The sequence below is a fragment of the Choristoneura fumiferana genome, chromosome 28, assembly GCF_025370935.1.
Source record: "Choristoneura fumiferana chromosome 28, NRCan_CFum_1, whole genome shotgun sequence".
Lineage (NCBI taxonomy): Eukaryota > Metazoa > Arthropoda > Insecta > Lepidoptera > Tortricidae > Choristoneura > Choristoneura fumiferana.
Genome location: NC_133499.1, coordinates 7,939,101 through 7,961,020, shown reverse-complemented (window position 1 = coordinate 7,961,020; position 21,920 = coordinate 7,939,101). Strand labels below are relative to the sequence as shown.

The 21,920-nt window shown below is 37.1% G+C and overlaps 1 protein-coding gene across 1 annotated transcript; it reads left to right on the top strand.

Annotated features, from left to right (window-relative positions):
- Positions 1–323: 323 nt before the first annotated feature.
- Positions 324–21,738, top strand: LOC141443741 (choline/ethanolamine kinase-like; the record flags this gene model as incomplete). Its single annotated transcript, XM_074109094.1, is given in 6 exon segments — positions 324–476; positions 2,090–2,275; positions 4,372–4,501; positions 5,631–5,974; positions 13,132–13,320; positions 13,942–21,738. Coding segments are annotated over 6 exon segments (1,110 nt in total), but the record flags the coding sequence as incomplete, so codon positions are not given.
- Positions 21,739–21,920: the final 182 nt, after the last annotated feature.

Here is a 21,920-nt window from a genome sequence, read left to right as displayed (position 1 = left end):
CAATGCATTGTTTATAAAATATCATTTTGCAGGTGGTAGGACCTTGTGCAAGGTCCGCCCGGATTGCTACCACCATCTTGCTCGCTAATCCTGCCGTGAAGCAGCAGTGCTTGCACTGTTGTGTTTCGGCGTGGAGAGTAAGACAGCCGGTGAAATTACTGGCACTTGAGGTATCCCATCTTAGGCCTCTAGGTTGGCAACGCATCTGCAATACACCTGGCTTGCAGATGTTTATGGGCGGTGGTGATCTCTTACCATCAGGAGACGCACTTGATCGTTTGCCATCCAGTCGAATATAAAAAAAATCGCTATACATGTTCCAGGTGCTTCTAAGGATCTATGGACAAGTGCACGGCGAGCGAGCGATGGATGCTATAGTGACGGAATCTGTCATATTTACACTTCTATCTGAACGGAGACTTGGGCCCAAATTGCATGGTGTGTTCTCTGGAGGCAGAATTGAAGAATATATACCGGTGAGTGAACAATCAAACACCTTTTCAACACCCGACATAACATAACATAGCATAAGGCACTTGTCCCACCGCCGACGATGAGCGAGAAGCGAGTAGAGCGAGTAACTAGAAACGAGTGGGCGAGCAGCGAGAGCGAGTGTAGTTTTGTCGCTCGGCTGTAAGCGAGTGTTCGCGTGCGACGGGCGATTACTCGCTCCACTCGACTCGCTCGTGCGGGGCGGCCGCCAAGCTGACATCGCTGAGCGAGTATCTATAGCTCAGCGAGTTTTATAGCTCTTTTCGCTGCAACAAAAGATGTAAGAGCGAGTTCTCGCCGACAGTGTGAACAGCCAGCGATCAACTATTAATATATATGTCTCTTTTACTCACACAGGATCTTATATCTTTTGTTCGTTTCTTGTGCGAGAAAATAGTCGATAGCCAATCGTTTCCTCGCTGGCGGTGAGACAACTGCCTAACGTAACATAGTTTTAGTGCTAGTTCTAGTCTTAGTTTTAGGTGGTACTTATGGAGCCAAAATAAACCTTTCTTTCTTTCTTTCGACGCAAGAAGTGGGGAGTAAGTTTGACTGCTATGTCTGTCTGTGCCCCCCCCCTTACCATACCCTTCTTGTGTAATATGCATTGTATACCTACCTAATTGTTGGCAATAAACGCATTTTCTTTCTTTCTTTCTTTTCTGTGGCACCGTAGCTCTTAAACGGGTGGGCCGATTTGAATGCCGTTTTTTTTATTTGAAACTAGTGTTTACCCGTGGCTTCGCACACGTAAATCCTTAGATCCAGCAGCTGAATTGTAATTTTGGGATTTTTTAAAAATTCCCGTGGGAATTCCCGAAAATTAAATCATGGTTTTCATTGACGTTATATTAAAAACAATCATGTCTTATTTCATGACTGTAAGCCCAGCGGTTGTTATTTCGAGATTTTATCCCTATCCCGTGGGAATATCGGGATAAAAAGTATCGTATGTTTTAATCCAGGTTATAAACTAACTTTTTGCCAAATTTCATCCAAATCCGTCCAGCTGTTTCAGAGTGAAGAAGTAACAAACATACTCACTCACTCACAAACTTTCACATTTATAATATTAGTAGGATTAGGTTGTCTAGCGATGGTTCCTTGACATGTTTCATCAAAATCGGTTCAGCTGTTTTTGAGAGATTGATCTTAAGTGACATAGTCGGGGGTTTTCATAACTTTTGTTGGTTAATTTAGTTTCACCTGTCCCGTTGTCTGTCTGTAGTCAAATCTTGCAAGTTAAATTCGACCAACGTAAAGTAGTCGGAATGACATGAAAGTTGGCATACTTATGTTAATTGCGTGACAATACAATAATCTGGTAGTGACATCCTGGTAGTCCGGCCAAGATCGTCTCCGCAGGACGGAACTCTTCAACGGTTAATAGCATCGACTTGAAATTTGGTATGCAAATGTAGTTGGGTGACAATGCAAGTACCTAAAGTCGACAAAAAGTACAGCCAGCAAAAGAAGCTTGTATTAAAAATGAATTTTTCACCAAAAACTTTTTTAATATGAGTCATATGATTTTTCGGCGAGTTCTTTCAATGCATAGAGGGGTATATTTTATTTATTTTATTTATTATATTTTCAGGCCCGCCCCTTCCTAACCAGAGAGCTAGCGGAGCCCGCGCTGTCAATGAAAATCGCCGAGAAAATGGCCGCCATCCATTCCATGGACGTGCCTCTCTCGAAGGAGGCGTCTTGGCTGTGGAAGACGTTGTACAAGTGGAACAAGACGGTCAAAGAGGAGCGGCTTAGCGGCAGCGTGCAGGGGAAGGTAAGGGGTTGACACTAGTGATACTAGCTGAAATACTAGCTGACACTAGCTGACATTAGCTGAGACACTAGCTGACACTAGCTGAGACACTAGCTGACACTAGCTGACACTAGCTGACACACTAGCTGACACTAGCTGACACTAGCTGACACTAGCTGACACTAGCTGAGACACTAGCTGACACTAGCTGAGACACTAGCTGACTCTAGCTGACACACTAGCTGACACTAGCTGACACTAGCTGACACTAGCTTACACTAGCTGCGACTAGCTGCGACTAGCTGCGAAGGAGGCGTCTTGGCTGTGGAAGACGTTGTACAAGTGGAACAAAACGGTCAAAGAGGAGCGGCTTAGCGGCAGCGTGCAGGGGAAGGTAAGGGGTTGACACTAGTTGACACTAGCTGAAATAATAGCTGACACTAGCTGACATTAGCTGAGACACTAGCTGACACTAGCTGCAGACACTTAGCTGACTCTAGCTGGACACTAGCTGACAACACTAGCTGACACTAGCTGACACTAGCTTACACTGCTGACATAGCTGAACACTAGCTGACACTAGCTGAACACTAGCTGACTCTAGCTGACACTAGCTGACACACTAGCTGAACTAGCTGACACTAGCTTACACTAGCTGCGACTAGCTGCGACTAGCTGCGAAGGAGGCGTTATTGGCTGTGGAAGGACGTTGCTACAAGTGGAACAAAACGGTCAAGAGGAGCGGCTTAGCGCAGCGTGCAGGGGAGGTAAGGGGTTGACACTAGCTGACACTAGCTGAAATACTAGCTGACATTAGCTGACACTAGCTGAGACACTAGCTGACACTAGCTGAGACACTAGCTGAGACGCTAGCTGAGACGCTAGCTGACATTAGCTGACACTAGCTAAAACTAGCTTACACTAGCTGCGACTAGCTGATACTAGCTGAGACACTAGCTGACACTAGTTGACACTAATTGATGACACTGACACTGATTGACGAAATGACTTATGGCGCTGAGACGCGGTCCTTGACTTTTGGCCTTTTAGAGAGGCTCAGAGTCACGCAAAGAGCTATGGGCGATAGAATATAATCGAATAGAATCCGGAATACGGAAATTCGTCGAAGAACTAAAGTCACCGACATAGCTGGAAAAATATGCAAGTTGAAGTGGCATGACATTATATTCAATTGCTTGCAATTGACACAAGCGAGAAAAATAAAATAATAGTGAACTTTAAAGTTTTTCTTCAATCATTTCTAATATTACAAAATTAAAGCAATAAACTAGTACCGTACCTAATAGTAAATAACTGTTTGACACTACTTGACACTAACCTAAATTGACACTAGATGACATTTATTGTAATTGACACTAGTTGACACAGAAGCGGAGGAAATTATCTGCCAGTGACTCTAACACTATTTGACACTAACTTAAATTTACACTAGATAATAATTATTATCTATAATAATATCATGGGACACTTGACACCAATTGACCTAGTCCCAAACTAAGCAAAGCTTGTACTATGGATACTAGGCAACGGATAAACATACTTATATAGACATACTTTTTTTTTAATTAGTCTAATTTTAATTTATTATTGTGTTCCATGGGCCAATCAACTATTTTACCGACACTTTGGGCGTCTCCTGCATTACCAAAATTGTCTCTGGCGTTACCAAAAAATCGTACTTCAACAAGATATTTCACGGTTTAATAGGTGAACTTACGTAGCATGGCATGTATTCATGTACACCATCTATTTAATTACGGAAAAAACATGTTTACTTACAAAATTTTGCAATTGTTTGAAAAATGTCGCGGACAGATTAGTGTTCGTTAAAAAAGTTGATGGGCCCGCATACCTAAATAAAATTTATACTTGTATTGAATTATAAATTATTAGTAACATTCAAAATTATATTATATTAAATACATATTAAACATCCAAGACCCGGGAACAAACATTCGTATTATTCATACTTGACAAATATCTGCCCCGGCCGGGAATCGAACCCGGGCCTCAAGCTTTGCAGTCAGGTTCTCGAACCACTGGGCCGTCTGACGTCAACATTAATACGTAAAAATAAACATATTCTTTGTTCACAGAACGAAGAAGAAAAGAGAATAATAAAGCGGTTAAAAACGGTGGATTTTGACAAAGAGATCGAGTGGCTGAAGAAGTTTATTGCTACTGTCGATTCGCCTGTCGTCTTCTGTCACAATGACATGCAAGAAGGTAAGTTTATACTGTCATCCTTTTGGATTCTCACTTCGTTCGAGCGGCAGAAATATCTCGGGTGAAATGGGTCACTTTCCACCCTTGGTTATCAATCTACTATTATTGATCACCAAAAGCAGGTACACTACGACGTTCACTGTGAAACGGTTCCATGGTGGATCATGAATAAATTGACCGTACTACTTTCTCATTATAACCTAACCAGCAAAAAGTCGGAAAACCCCCGACTTTGTCACTTCAAAGTTCAATATCTCAAAAACGGCTGAACCGATTTTGATAAAACATGTCTAAGAACCATCGCTAGAAAACCTGCTTTCAATAAAAAAAACCGCATTCGAATCGGTCCACCCGTTTAAGAGCTACGGTGCCACAGACAGACAGACACACAGCGGTCAAACTTATAACACCCCTCTTTTTGCGTCGCGGGTTAAAAATAGCTATTCATGATTTCAATGCACCATACACTTCGCGGTCGCGGCAATCGCGGCACACCTGAAAGTTAACGTGGCACACTTATGTTGTATCAAAATCGGTTCAGCCGTTTTTGAGATATTGAACTGTCTCGGCGTTTGTCCAACTATTTCATGGTTAGATTAGGTCAGGGTTTCTCAAACTTATGGCTCCACGTACCCCTGTTAAAGATTCTAGACGACAGCGAACCCCTACCTAGACCCCCCCCCCCAAAGAAAGTAATAAAAGTGGCTGTTGGAGAAACTAAGTTTATTTTTATTTCAATCATCATGATAATATAATGTATATTATTTATTTAAATAAAAGGTAACAAATATAGGTAAGAATCGTCTTGCCAACGAAAATACAAACTGAAGCAAACAACAACAAATAAGTAACAAAATTTGGAGTTGACATAAAAAATACAAAAAGACTGTAAAAACCAATCTTAATCATCTTGCCAGTCTTGCAGCCATCATCACGTAAACCTTGTCGCGAACCCCCTACCGTCGAATAGCGAGCCCCTAGGGGTTCGCGTACCCCACTTTGAGAAACCCTGGATTAGGTTATACAACTTATAAATATCTTAAATTATTGATCGTTTTCATAACTTTCTTGATTATAAGTGCTCCTGACTAAATATTGACGATATTGACAACGAAAAAAAACCTTCCAGGCAACATCCTGATGCTAGAAGACTTACCTCAAACCGACGAGGAACCAACAGAAGACTACAACCAATCTTACAGAGAGAGCGACAGTATTCCTCGCTCTAACCGCCCCTCTTTCGAACCTCTAACCCAATATGATGATACGAATACCATAGACAGCATACTATCCAGCCATATCTCAGATTCTGGTGAACCTAGATTGGTACTGATCGATTTTGAGTACTGTGCCTACAATTACAGAGGGTTCGACATAGCCAATCACTTCCAAGAGTGGAGCTATGATTATACCAACCCGGAATATCCTTTCTATTATGAAAATCAGGAGAACTCGCCAAACTTGGAACAGAAGGTGAGTGTATTATAAGGTTCTCTATCGTTTGCCCGAATTTCGTATGCCCGAATGTATCGCTTTCTATAATTTTCATTTGCCATAAATTTATTTCTGACTAACTTAACCTAACCTACTGCATTCTATATGATGACATTTCAAAAAATCTTGAAAACAGCACGGTTCTATATATTTTATGGCAAACGTTGGTATGGCAAGTGAAATTCGGGCAAATGAAATTCGGGCAAGCAAAGGTAAACGGTATTTTAATAATAGGAATAAAAATATTTCGGGCAACATTTATTACGGGCAGGTGTAGTGAATAATGTTTTGCCATCGTATTTTGGTTGGGAAAGTTCGTATCTTTTAAGTTTATTGAAGCTTATTCAAAGTCAAAGTCAAATATCTTTGTTCAATTTAGGCTATAACAAGCACTTATGAATGTGAAATAAATCTACCACCGGTTCGGAAAACCTCTGTTGAGAAGAATCCGGCAAGAAACTCAACGAGGTATATCGTAAATGCAAACTGAGACATGGATGCGCAGAAAAACCAGAAAAAGAGACCAGCACTGGGAATCGAACCCAGGTTCCGAATTCCGTGCTGCGTGTTATAACCCCTACACCACTGCTGGACCAGCAGCTGGTATTTACGATATGGTTTCACGGGATACCCGTAAAAGTAACAAATTTGGAGTTGAAATAAAAAATACAAAAATACTCCAAAAAAACAATCATAAACAACGAGGTATATTTTTTTTAAACAGATTTACAATGTTATTAATTGATATGTATACATCACAAGTATTTAACACAACTTTATTTTTAACACAGTAGGTTCGCTATTTGAAGGGATCGCTAATGCGGATCGGAATTATTTCCAAACATATATAGAAAGGAAGGGAAAGATGATTTGATTCGACAAGATACGATGGAAAAACATTAACACTAGATCTGTACCTTACAGAGTAGCATGCATACAATTAATAAAAGCAAAATTATTTAATAGTACATTACTGCAGAGGCCAAGAAATAGGGGATTGCCGGCCGAGTGTTAACGAGGCCATATAGAGACACGAGGCCGACAATCCATGTACGCGCCCGAGGCTTGTATAGTGCTTTTCTCAAATAAATCCAAGGAAATAACACCATGAAATGAAATTAAATGATTTTTTTATCGGCAACAGGTGTCACTTGATGATGAAATCTATCGGAAACATATCGGAATACCTAAAACGAGTTTTTTTAAATTCAAAAGTGCTTATACGGTACCGTATAAGTACTTGTTTTTTTTTTCTATTCCCTCCAAAATTATTTTCTTGCAATCTGTTCGGGTCAATATTTTTGCCACCAAATCTTGAGATGATTTTATTTATAAAAAAATAACGTTACCTTATTAATTGGTTATTTTAATAAGATATTAACTATAAATTTCAACCCTTGTTTATTATTTTGAATACAAATAAGAGATTAAAAAGTAAATACACATTCACGCGCTATGTTTTTCTTAATTGGCAGTATGTCATAGATAGACGTTAAAAGAAATAAAATCCACTGAAACAAAAGAGAATCTCTTTGCTAGCCATGGCCAGCAATGTTGTATGAAATTCCATTACTGTCCTTTAATTTGAAATTAGAACGAATCTTAAGTGCTATACAAAGATGTACTTGGCGTTCTATTATCATGAAGACCAGGACGATATTTCCTTGGATGTTTGAGAAAAAATATTTAAAATTAACTAATATTGAAATGAATAGGCTAGTATCTTATCGCGCGCTTTTCCCTCTCGGGCTGTGCATTTTTCCGAGATAAAAAGTAGCCTATGTTACTCTCTGGCCCATAAACTATCTCTATGCTAAAATTTACGGTTTTGTCGCTTTGTACCAGATTCGAAAAACGCCAAATTCGCAGAACGCCAGATTTGCATAATGCCCGATTTTCAAATTCGCAGTATACCAGATTCGCAGAACGCCAGATTCGCAGAACGCCAGATTCGCAGAATGCCAGACTCGTTTCTTGTCAGCATTATTTACCATTTTCGGCTCAGGCTCGTTCTGCCTGTTTCCTAAAATGTCTGCTTCTGCGAATCTGGCGTTCTGCGAATCTGGTACTATGCGAATCTGGCATTCTGCGAATCTGGTATACTGCGAATCTGAAAATCTGGCATTATGCGAATCTGGCGTTTTGCGAATCTGGCGTTCCGCGAATCTGGCGTTTTTCGAATCTGCTACATAGCGTCAAAAACGTCTTTTTCATTTCTCGTTTGATTGATAAAAGAGGAAATACATGTCCCATATTTTATGATAATTTAACTCACTATGGGGCTGTTTCACCACCCATTGATTAATTTTAATTGACTGATAAATGTGATGTCGTCTATTCGAACAAAGCAAACAGAGACGGCATCACATTTATCCGTCAAATAAATTTAATCAATGGATGCAGATGGTGAAACAGCCACTTAACAGATTTTATCTACATGCATATCATAACTTCCCTATTATATGTTCAGAAACGACTATCAAATGGCCTTTATTAAGAAACCTGGTATCTGCGGGTGCATCTTAATGTTCACATTAAAGTACAGTGCATCTTAATGTTTACATTAAAGTATCGGTAATACTTTTTTTAACAATGCATATCTGTACATATTGTAGAAAACGTATGACATGCATGTAGATAATAATTATTATTCAAAGTCAAAGTCAAAATCAAAGTCAAAGTAAAGTCAAAGTCAAAGTCAAAATACAGGCCATATCTGAACATATTATAGAAAACTTATGATATGCATGTGGATAAAGTTATGTATGCGGCTATACATAATCAGGCATTAGAACACTCGTGTGATCTTATTATGAAACTAGCCTTCGGCTCGTTTCATAAAACCACACTCGTACTTTAATGCCTCTCATTATGCACCAGCCACATAAATAACTATTTTTTTATCCAGGACGGTACCCTATTATAGAAGTTTGTTTTTTAAAAAGATTGTAGGATGTAGTTCAAAAAATGTTCTTTGAGAAAGTGGTTTCTGTGGCATTGTTCATTAACAGCTTTCAATACATAAAGCTTCTTTCATGTTTCATATATTGCTTATCATTTGGAAGAATTCAAATTAAACAAAATGCTTGTGACAACACTGCATTTTACGATATTAATAAAAAAAATTTAGCGAAGAAAAAGTTCACATAATATCATATTATGCCGAAGTTACGCGACCGAAGTTTCGCGTCTGATTTTACGTTCCGACAAATTCGGCCACGCCATCTGCCAAAATACGTTGTTAGCAGGGGTTGGACAAAAAGTGCCGCTGACGTCAAACCACTTAGGATGATTTCAAATAGTATTTTTGATTTTCATAAACAATTATCAGTTATCATTTATCAACCTCTTTATTAAACGATATGAAATTTATTTTATTCACTGTATCGCATTGATTTATTTACGATTATTTTGTTACTTCATTAATGCTACTTTGTTACTACATGTCACACGGCAGTTTAAATAAAAACATCATCTTGTGTGCAAGATTACGTCATTTTTACGTCATCCGCACTTTTTGTATCCGCACCGCTTTTATTGGCCCCCTGTTATGCTCATCAGCTTCATATACAGAGAAAAAAATATTGATCGAACGACACCTTCTTCGGTAAAAGCTAGTTGTTTCGTCACTTATTTGCCAACTCAATCGAGTAACTATTTACTAATTTTTAGGGCCTATATAAATTAATTACGTTCTTTCTAGAATCGCGTCTTGTTATTATTGTTTTATGGTGCTATCTACTCTATTGCAACAGCATTGAAAGCGTTATTACGCCGTAGTTAGGTTGCGTAATTCTGCAAAATTCGGTTGCGTAATTTCAGCAAAATTCGGTTGCGTAATTTCAGCAAAATTCGGTCGCGTAATTTAGCAAAATTCGGTCGCGTAATTTCAGCAAAATTCGGTCGCGTAATTGGTTTATGTTCTAAAAAATGATCAACCGATATTAAAGTTATTAAAGACAAAATAGATTAACGTTTTTTATTTGCTAGTACGTGTTTATTGTGGACTATGGTATCGCAGACTTATGTGTTGACACAACCATCGAACCCATGGTCTCAGGACCACCGTGCCACTACGCAGCTCGTGTGTTATGCTTCATTTTTAGACCCGGCCTCGTACTATGGTCCCATACGCCCATAGGCAGCCAGCTGGAAGGACCATGGTTCATATTCCAAAATGGCGGCGAGTGCGAGCGAGGAAAAAGTATTTTCTAAAAGAGTGTCGATTTTAATATTATTTATATGCGTGAGACATGATTTATAATAATTTTGACTGATGAGTTTTTGCTAAAAATGGTTCCTTCTTCATTGTACAGTCAGCATCAAAAGTAGCTGTACACTTTCGTACAAGATTGTCTATGTGTCAATGCGACAGAGTAGAAAAGTGATCCGCTACTTTTCATGCTGACTGTACAGTACAGAAGTTTGCTGAAGCTAATTGACAATTATTGAGAAAATACGATAGAAAAACATTATTCACTAGACCTGTACTAACGGCTAGTTAAATTTATGATGTTGGAATTGGTACGACCGGTTTCGGTCATTTTGGAAGACCTTCTTCAGGGATGAGTGTTAGTAATCATGTCTCACGAGAGCTTGGATCAGTGTTTTTCAACCTGTCGATCGCGACCCCCTTATTTTTTTTTGTGAAATGAAATCTAATCTAAGCTTTGTTATGAAAACACATTGTCACAAATATTTCTGCAGACCAAAGGGGGTTGCAAATATTTCTGCGGACTAAAGGGGGTCGCAAATATTGCTAAAGACTAAAGGGGGTCGCAAATAATTCTGCGGACTAAAGAAAGTCGCAAATATATCTGCGATTAAAGGGGGCATAAATAATTCTGCGGAATAAATTGGGTCGCAAATATTGCTGCAGACTAAAGGGGTCGCAAATATTTCTGCGGACTAAACGAGGGTCACTAATATTTCTGCGGTCTAAAGGGGGTCGCAAATATATCTGCGCACTAAAGGAGGTCACAAATAATCCTGCGAACTAAATGGGTTCGCAAATATTGCTGCAGACTAAAGGGGGTCGCAAATATTTCTGCGGACTAAAGGGGGTCGCAAATATTGCTGCAGACTAAAGGGGGTCGCAAATATTTCTGCGGACTAAAGGGGGTCGCAAATATTTCTGCGCAGTAAAGGGGGTCACAAATTATTCTGCGAACTAAATGGGTTCGCAAATATTGCTGCAGACTACAGGGGGTCGCAAATATTTCTGCGGACTAAAGAAGGTCACAATATTTCAGCGGACTAAAGTCGCAAATATTTCTGCGTACTAAAGTGGGTCGCGCCATGAAAAAGGTTGAAAAATGCTGACTTACATGTTAATTAATAATACGAACATGTTTTAATTTTTATAGTATCTGTAACCTTATAAGGTAAATATTGAAGTTGTACATACTTAAGATCTTCATCTCAACATTTAATGCTATTAATACACTGTGTTTTTATTGATTTCCGTTAACTCAGGTCTTTGATAGAAACTACCTGGTGGCCATCTCGAAAAAAATATTCAAATGACAAATTGTAAAATTCACACGCATGACGACGAGTGACATTAAAGTGACACATAAGAGAGACATTAAAAAAACTCAACTTTTTAACCATGTTAATATTTGCGACTTAAAAACCAAAGTTACGGAATAAAAAAAAAAGTTATAAATTAAGAACCTAACTTTTAGTAAGAGCTAGGCCACTAGTGTCTTGGGTTTTGACCGCTTGTTTAAACGTCATTACCAGAGCCCGGAATTTTAGCGGCATTTTTGATCTGTCATAGTGACTTGTCACTTATCGACTTCCGATATTCAATATCGATATCGGATTCTATTCCCGGCCGGGGCAGATATTTGTATGAACAATACGAATGTTTGTTCTCGGGTCTTGTATGTTTAATATGTAATTAAGTATGTATTTATCTATGTAAGTATGTTTATCCGTTATGCCTAGTATCCATGGTACAAGCTTTGCTTAGTTTGGGACTAGGTCAATTGGTGTCAAGTGCCCCATTGGTGTCAAGATTAAGAGTAGTCGACAATATACGGTTTTATCGTTAAAGAGCGATCTCTTCCGATTAATTTCTGAGCAGTCGAAAATGTGAAATAGACAAATATGGATTACGCAATGAAAACAATTTCTAATTTAATAGTTCAATTTCATAATCAAAGTCTGTTGTAGTGTTAACATAAGTGTTTTTATAAAAGATATTACGATTTTTATTTACGATCATATCATTATCGATATAGGGTCGATAAGTGAGAAGTCACTATGTCAGATCAAACATGCCGCGAAATTTCCGGGCTCTGGTCATTACCATCCCATGTTTATTAGCACAACGGATAGACAAGTCGCAAGAATTTTGATAACGCTAGTTTTAGCATCGGTCGGTCTTAAGCTTTTACAAAAATGTCACTGAACATCATCTCTTTTATCTCTTGCCGAAACAGTAATGACGAAAAAAATACTGAATATTTGCCCCTTGTTAAATATTAACTTTATTTGACCTATTCAATGTTCTAGAAAATTAACGGAAATCAAAAATAACACGTTGTACAGGTATATCCTACTTGCTTGAGCTACATAGGTATAGCACGCGAAATGGAATAATGAGGCGCTGGGTTCGATTCCCAGCCCGCTGTTTAGTAATAGTGGATAGCTTTTCGATTTTTTGTGTCTAGTTTTGGAATGGTTTAGGAATATTATCCTGCCAGTAGTTCCAAAGAAAATTACTAAAAACTATGAAAACATAAAATAACGATTTATACATAAAAAAGGCAAAAATAGACGTCCACTCTGGAAAGAAATAAAACGTTTATGTTCTTCATTATTATTACTTCTGTGATCCAAACAGACGTTTTTGCTAACAACTCTGTCTTAATTATATCCTATTGTATTCAGTCCTACCCTATCCTATCCCCAGTTCACATCATATTCTGTTATTAATATGAACCTTTGAAGTAATTTATTGAATCCCGCGTTACTTTGCTCACTCACGACCTTACGTCAATGCAACAAAAGCGTGCACACAATAAAACACAAACCCAACCATCACCACCTCTACGCGTTTCGAACCCAACCAGAGTCCATCCCCAGAACATTATGAACCTTTTCACCAGTTACACCGTTTCCTTCAGGAAATCTTCATCCGCGAATACCTGGAGCACTACCAGCACAACGCTACTGGGAAGGACTCTCCCCCCCACATAGATGACGTCAACCGTTTACTACACGAAGTGGACGCGTTCGCTCTCGCCAGCCAGCTGCTATGGAGTCTATGGTCTATTGTCAACGCCAGCAAGAGTCAGATACCCTTCGGTTATTGGGTGAGTCCATAGAATGGTCAGAGTCGCTAAAATTGTCACGAAGTCGCTAAAATGGTCACGAAGTCGATAAAATGGTCAATGAGTCGCGATAATGGTCAATAACTTTTGACTTGTTCCGTAAATTTCAGCCAAAGACTACTACTTACTGAAAATGGTAATTAATTAATTTAATGTTAAGAATACAATAAAGAGGTAACAAAATGGACATATGTAATAATGGTCAATACCAATAAAATGGTCAATGAAGTAAGGTCAAGAAGTAGCTGCGAGTGCGTCGCAAAATGGTCAATAAGGCGGTAAAATGGTCAATGAATCGCTAAAATCTAAAGCTGGTCGCTTATAGTTAAAAAATGTCAATGAGTTACTAAAATGACCAATGAATGTTTCTAAAATGAGCAAAAAAATTGAGTTTAGTAAAATGGTCAAGAAGTCGTTCCGATGCTCGCGATTATTCGCTAAAAGGGTCAATAAGTTGTTAAAAGTGTCAATTAGTTGCTAAAATGGTCAATTAGTCGTCAGATAGTCGCTGGAATGGTCAATGTGTCGCTAAAATGGTCAATAATTCCTTAAAATTGCTAGAAAGTGTAGTTAATAATAATTATTGTTGTTATTATTTTACAGGAGTACGGCCTATCAAGACTGGATACCTACTTCAGGCTGAAGCAGGAAGTTGTGAAAAAGGACAAATTCGGAGCGCAGAAGAGGAAAATTTGCGAGGTCGACATATGAGAGAGATGCTCCAACCTCTCCGTTAGTTAGAGAGAGAGAGAGATAGTGACTCTGCCATCAGTGAAGTGTAAATGTAAGGAGAATGTTGAGGCAACTTTTTTTAAATTCGAGACTTAAGTACAGGGGGGCTGCTACGTCCTTCTCAGCGGGGCGGCAAGATACGAAGATGGAATTTTGCACTTCTTAGTACAGGGCCAGATGTAGTACGTAATGGTTTTCCATCGGAAAAAGTCGGATGTAAATCGGAATAGGACGGCACCCGAAGTGTCAATCAATTATTGTATTAAATGAGTGACGTTTTAATATCCATATCAACCATAACATATTTATTTAGTGCCAAATCTCGAAACCGCTGTGAAGGCTGACCAGGAATATAAAAAACCTGACGCGAGGGCAGCACTTCTACGTTTTATATTGCAACATTCTTTACACTTACTATACGGTACCTACCAGTCATATTGACAACGGTGTCGGTGATGTTATTTAAAGGAATATTTTCTAATCCCGCAGACTTTTTCTATGACAAATACTTTTATACATTATAAATTATTTTCCTTCCAAAGCTATGGATAATCTTCGGTATTTTAACGCACAAAAACACAAAATAACACTTGAAATTACCACGCGCAAACAACGTTAAACTGACAGCAATAGACAGATGACATTTGGATTTAGTGTTACCAGTGCAAGAAATTGCTTTTCCGCAATATGGCGAGGTTCTTTATAATTCTGGTCAGCCTTTACGTGGGTACTGAAGCTAACTGAGAGAACATGATAAATATGAACTTTTCCGATAAAATACGATGGAAAAACATTGTGCACTACAACTGTAATATTGTTTTGTAAAAAAAAAACTAATTTTTCACTCGAAGCTTAAAAATAGTTTTTGTCCTAAAAAAATCCTTTTGAATATTTCGAATAGTAAAAAATAGTAAAAATGCATTGTTATTTAGGTAAATGTGCACAAATAGGGCGATGTAAAAAAATTTTTAGTTGTTTTTTTGACGTAATAATCGATTATGTTACTTGTATATTGTGTTTTTGTAAAAAAAAAGTATCGCTTGTTTAATAAATGAAAAAGAATTTAATGGATTATTTAAAATGTGCGAAAGTTGAATTTAAATTTTGAATTATAATTCTAACAAGTCTAACTTTGATAAAGTCTGTGACAGACGGGGTGGTTTTAAAAGATCTTGCTTTTGCCTTTTTAAAGCACAAAACTTTAAAAGTGACTTATTGATGCCTTTGTTTCTTACATATGAAAGTGACAATGTACATGTATCTACCCGTCGTCTATTTTAAAATAAGTAAATTAAAATATGTACTAAATAAAGTACAGATTAAAAATAACGATTACACTGTATTTTTTATTTACATGTATTTGTAAAGTACTAAAATTAGTTCGAGTCCAAATTATCTGGTCTATTTAGTTCCTGTTTTTTTAAATATGAAAATTATATTATTGTGTAACTATATTTTATTCGTCTTAAAATATGTACTAAATAAAGTACAGATTAAAAATAACGATTACACTGTATTTTTTATTTACATGTATTTGTAAAGTACTAAAATTAGTTCGAGTCCAAATTATCTGGTCTATTTAGTTCCTGTTTTTTTTTAAAATATGAAAATTATATTATTGTGTAACTATATTTTATTCGTTGATTCCACTTTTTTAACTACACTTGGGAGTAATATAATGGGTCGACCGGTTCTTATTGCTCCTGGGTCCTTACCGGACATTGTAATCCAGGGGGCAAAATTTTGTGACAAATAGGGAGTTCCTCTATCGATTAATTCTGTTATCGTTGCTTTTGTCATAACTCCTGAGTCCTAACTGTTTTAACGAATTCAATACTTGAAGAAAAGACCTAGACTGGGTAACTTTGTAATTTTGGGTATTATTTCAACATTCTTAAAATTCTCTATTCAATGAACAATTTGTGCTTTATAAAGTACAAAGCCGTTTTTCTTAGTGATATGGGAAAAGCATCTATAATTGAGTTTATCGATATAGAACTTCAAAATTTGCCCCCTAAATACCGATGTCTGGTCCTTAATACGCTAAGGAATGTGATTCTAGTACTTAAGACTTGTAAATAAGTACTAAATACACTCTAAAAATTAATACTGAGGTAAACAGTACAAAAGTCTTTCTTAATATAAATTTGTGGAAAGTGTATGTGATGTGTGTAGTTTGTCCTAACTTGCCTTTCAGTTTATAGTTGAAGATATAGAAAGTGTCATAACCTCATAAGACCCACTTCAAGTTACAATACGCTAAACGAAAAATTGTTTTTACCAACATTGACGCAGTTGCGTTACAGTCCTCCCCTATAAAAACTATTTATTTACTTTGACGTAGGTATGTTCTAAATTTAGGACTTTGGTCCTAGCTAGGAATTAACTGGGATATACAGCTGGAATATACCTACTTACAGCCGTCGTGGTCTAGTGGTTTGACTTGTAGCCTCGTAAGCAGAGGATAATGTGTTTAAATCCGAGGTTCCATCCCGTGAATTTATCGAAATGCAGTTACTGTCAGTGACTCGTTTTACCAGCTTTTTTTGTTTTTTGTTTTTGTTTTGGGAAGGCCTTCTGAGAGAACACCTGTACCCAGCAGTGGGACGTATATAGACTGGGGATTATGGTGTTTCGGGAAATATACAGCACAATTAACTAATTATTGTTTTTTTTATTAGTAATTAAACTTTTGACAATTTTTGTACTATATTTGGCGTACTTATGCAAGTCCGGTTACACACATTTTTATAAAAACCACTGTAAAGACCAACTGTCCTTTATAAAGGACAAATACTAATAATATTTTTATTTTTTATTACATATTTGTTTAAATTGTATTACTGATGTGTGTTTGTGAAAAAGCGAATATACATTTATATTTCTATTTCTATAATACGAATTTACCATCTACACACATACATACATATAATTGTGATTGTAGCACGCATATCTATATATAATACGGCACGGGAAATTTATAATTGCTAGTCTTTAAAATGAGGTAAAATTCCAGTGCCTTGGTGTTGCTAATTGAATATGTAAAATAACTAAAATTAGTTATACCTATGAACTCCGGATAACTCACGTCTTAAATCGAGTTTAGTTCGACATGTGACTTTTTTTTATTCGACTGGATGGCAAACGAGCAAGTGGGTCTCCTGATGGTAAGAGATCACCACTGCCCATAGACACCTGCAACACCAGGGGGATTGCAGATGCGTTGCCAACCATGAGGCCTATGGGATACCTCAAGTGCCAGTAGTTTCACCGGCTATCTTACTCTCCACGCCGAAACACAACAGTGCAAGCACTGCTGCTTCTCGGCAGGATTAGCGAGCAAGATGGTGGTAGCAACGACGACCAGACGGCCAAGAGAATCTGACTACGAAGCTTGAGGCCCCGGGTTCGATTCCCGGCTGGAGCAGATATTTGTATGAATAATACGAAAGTATGTTCTCGGGTCTTGCGTGTTTAATATGTATTTAAGTATGTATTTTATCCATTTAAGTATGCTTATCCGTTGCCTAAACCGTGAGCTAAACTCGTTTTAAGACGTGAGTTATCCAGTGTTAAACTATCGTGAATTCCACTCAAAATTAATATACCACAAACGGGACTTATTCGACATTTCAGTCTACTCGTGAACACGGCCACTGTAATGTGTAAGAAGATCCCAAAGTTACCTAATTCTGAAAAAAGGGTAATTTAAAGCGAAAATGTCCAAATATAGGAATGCTGTTTAACCTTTTCGACGCCAACGACTCATATATACACACCGCAGGTTCCACGCCAACGACCTATATTTACGCCCATTACTTCAATGCAAAAGCAACCTTCGTTCAGTTGTATTAAGGTTCAATTTTAGACATTACAATATAGAAGCCTGGCGTATGGATTTATGTCTTTTGTATTTGACGTGGCGTCGAAAAGGTTAAACTTTGTATAAACAATCTACTGTAAGATGCAGCTAAATATATAGGATGTGCTCACATAGAGGCGGAGATAGAATTGACCAATCGCAGTAAAGCAATCGATATCGCATTTTCGATTAGCTATTCGCTTGTCAAAAATACTGTCTTTAATAATTTAGCGATACCTTAGCAAATTTTCCGATACTGACTTTAACTTGCCGATGCTGACTTTAATTTTACTACAGTATCTCTGACCATGGGACTATGCGAGGTAATTCTATCCGCATCACTGAGCTAATTTTCATCATCATCTTCATCATCATGTCAGCCGAAAGACGTCCACTGCTGGACATAGGCCTCCCCCAAGGCTCTCCACTCAGACCGGTCTTGTGCTTTCCGCATCCACCGCGATCCCGCGATGTTAACCAGGTCGTCGCTCCATCTTGTTGGAGGCCTACCGACAGCTCGTCTCCCGGTCCGCGGACGCCATTCGAGAACCTTCTGACCCCATCGGCCATCAGTCCTGCGAGCAATGTGCTCCGCCCACTGTCACTTCAGCTAATTTTGTTTTGTAAAATTTGAATTAAGATAATTTATTGATCATCAAAATTTCATTGGACATGGCGGTGTTTACGCTGTCTCCATGGTACAGTCACCAGCACCAATATCTGACACAAGCGTGCATAAATATCTGATACGACTCTATTTCTAGGGCCGGAAGGACGTGTCAGATATTTTTGCACGCTCCGCTGTGGCAGATATTAATGCTGGTGACTGTACGAGGGCAAAATATTCTTTGGCAAGGCCCTTTAAATAATTTGACATTCTCTTTAAGATCAACATTTATCAATTGGATTGGATTGGAATTGGAAACTATATTTAATTTGTATGAAAAAAAACCACTGGTCATGTTTATAAAAAAATGTACAGCAAAAGTAGCTCAGTTTTATGCGAGTAGAATCGAACCCTTGATTTAAGCCCCATGGTCCGAGGCACTATACTGCACCAAATTTACTGATGGTGTTTTGTTATCTTACCGATACTGTCTTTAATTTAACTATATTGTCGTAAATTTACCGATACTGTTGCCATTTTACCGATAATGATTTTAAAGCTTTTAATAATTTAATGATACCTTTGCAAATTTACCGATATTGTTTCCATTTTACCGATAATGACTTATAACTTAACGATACTGACGCATATTTACCGATACTGTCCTTTGCGAACACCAATAATGAATTGGCTTATTTATTGTCTGCTCAGTTTGCGTGATCGGACCTTTTTTTTAAATGACTGTATGGTGATTAAGTACTTAGGTTTTGTGATATAATGTAATATGATAGTCGTTGTAAATCTAGCTAGCTATTGAAAAAATATTTAATAAATATTATTAATAAATTAAAGATTTTTAATTTAAACATACACCCTTTTTTAAACCTCAAAATAGAGGATCCAGATCACATGACGCCTTATTGTTTAAACCAGGGAGCGGAACTTTGGTGCGGGTGACGAACGTGGTCGAGCATGAAAAAAATAACGGGCCCAAAGTTGTTTTTTAAAGATTTTTAATCATGAAAACGGAGTATTTGAAAAAAAAAAACTTTAAACCTTTGGGTCCAAGTGATTTTTTTTTATGCTCGACCACGTTGCAACCCCATCTATCCCTTATATACGTATGTCCATCCATCTGCCAAACACCCTGTGTATCATAGGACGTCTTAGCGTCCCTAGAATTAAGAGTCGTATTTTTAGTAATAGATTTGTGTCAGATATTGTTACTGGTGACTGTACGTTTTGTATCATACAAAAGTTAACACAAACTAGGCTTTTTGTATGAAAGCCAATTAAAACGCAGAACTCGAAAAAAAAAACTGTTCAGCGTAGTATAGTTATTTAATAAATAAAACAAAGTCATTATTTTGAAAGTACCTCCATTTTATTTCAATTATAATATCCTAATTTTAAACAATTAAAAAAAATGTATACATCGAATACGTATAACGTATAATCAAATACTTCAGTATTGCAAATTATTATAAAAGTATAATAATAAAACCAATTATATTAGACAGTCGACCATTTCGTAGCATGAAATTTGAATAATCTACCAAATATTCATTAGCAATCACATCGAATATTCGAATCAATATAGGAATAAATATTCGGCTAAATTTAAACTTAGCTGAACATCATTTAATGCATTCCCATCAGCTTTAAAGAGTACATTTTTCATTTTGACGTTGAATTTGACACTAAATAATAAAGTTCCATCTATCAGAAATGAAAATGTCACTCATTTAATACTATAATTGATTGACACTTCGGGGCCGTCCAAATCCGATTAAGACCCGACTTTTCCCGATCTAAAACCATTATGTACTTAGTCCACAATTAGCATTTCTGCCCAAAACGGTCAAAAGTCTAATAATTTTCTTATAAATAAAAAGTGCAAAGGCAGTTTATTACTAAAAAAAAAAATACATAAGTATTAATAAAATAAAACATTTCTCGCTATCTAAAGTTTTAGAATCGAAATATAAAAATAGACTTGTTTTATAAATTTCCGCCATGACTAAAAGTGATCGCTCGAGATTTTTTTTAAAGTTATAATGGCCTAGAAAATAACCTAATATTTACAGGCAATTTCAAAAGCAACTGTTCCCTTTGTACTTACTTCCCTATGGCACCAATCAGGGCTGTCTATTGGACCAGAACGACATAATATAGACGAGACATACATTTAGAATTTCTACCCGAAGTACCAAAATACAGAGGGCCTACTACGACATTCGAAAATCGAAGCTCGTATAGCACCGTCCCTCTCACACTCGTATTAAATAATATAAGTCAGCGGGGCAGCAATATACGAAGTTGGAATTTCGTAGTAGCCCTACGGGACCACTACGACTTTGGGCGGTAACACAGAATAAATAAAAGTACAAGTAATAATACAAGTATAGTATGAGCAATGGTACTATACCTACATAAAAGGTTTAGGTAATTAACTAAATGTAAACAAAACAACGTCAATCGGTGTCTTAAATATTAAAATTCTCCCATAAAACTATCTAAACTTACATTTCTGTATTGAAATACTTTAGTCTAGTTTGTATTACAATGATAGATAGGTAAATTGCAGGTTAATTACATTTAGTTAATTTCTTAAAACTTTCAAGTGATAGTACAAGTAGTAGGCGGTAATAAATGTGGATATAGGGGAAGGGGGGTGAATGTAATAGGGGGAAACGCGGCGGCTCATGATTGGTCAGAGAACGCGCGCGTTTTTAGATATTTTCTTAGTATTACTTAAAATATCACAGATGGAAAACATCTTGTTATCTTATCATTCAAGAACTCATGACCTGCCGCCGGGACTCATTTGTTTGGATAAAACACTAATTTTATGTTAATAGTACCTTATTTACATATAAATAGGCAATTTCAATAAATATAAATATTTAATGCTTTTTGAATAATCAAAATAAATAACAAGTTTTTTTACAAAAATTTAGCATTGCTGTTCATAGTTCGGCCGAACCAAATATGCGACTAATCCAACCGAATAATTAAAAAAAAGCCGAATAATCAAATAAACTGATTAATAAAATGTAGTTTATGTTGTTTTAAGCACTGTATTGTAGCTTCCATTATTTTTTGACTCTTAAATTCACTATTGTCGGTCCTCTCATCCACACAAAGGTTGACTGGCAGAGATCCCTTAAAGCGATAATTGCGCCTTTGTAGAAGTATCTCAAACTGTCAATTGTAGTTTGTTTCTTTTCTTTTGTACGATAAAGAGTTTTACATACATATAGTGCCACGAGAGTTGAAGGAATGTTTACCTAGCACACAGCTAAATTAAGAACTGATTGAGTGAATGTCAAATCCCGCTGTCATTACATGGCATGTTCTTGTATGCGTGACCTCAACTCT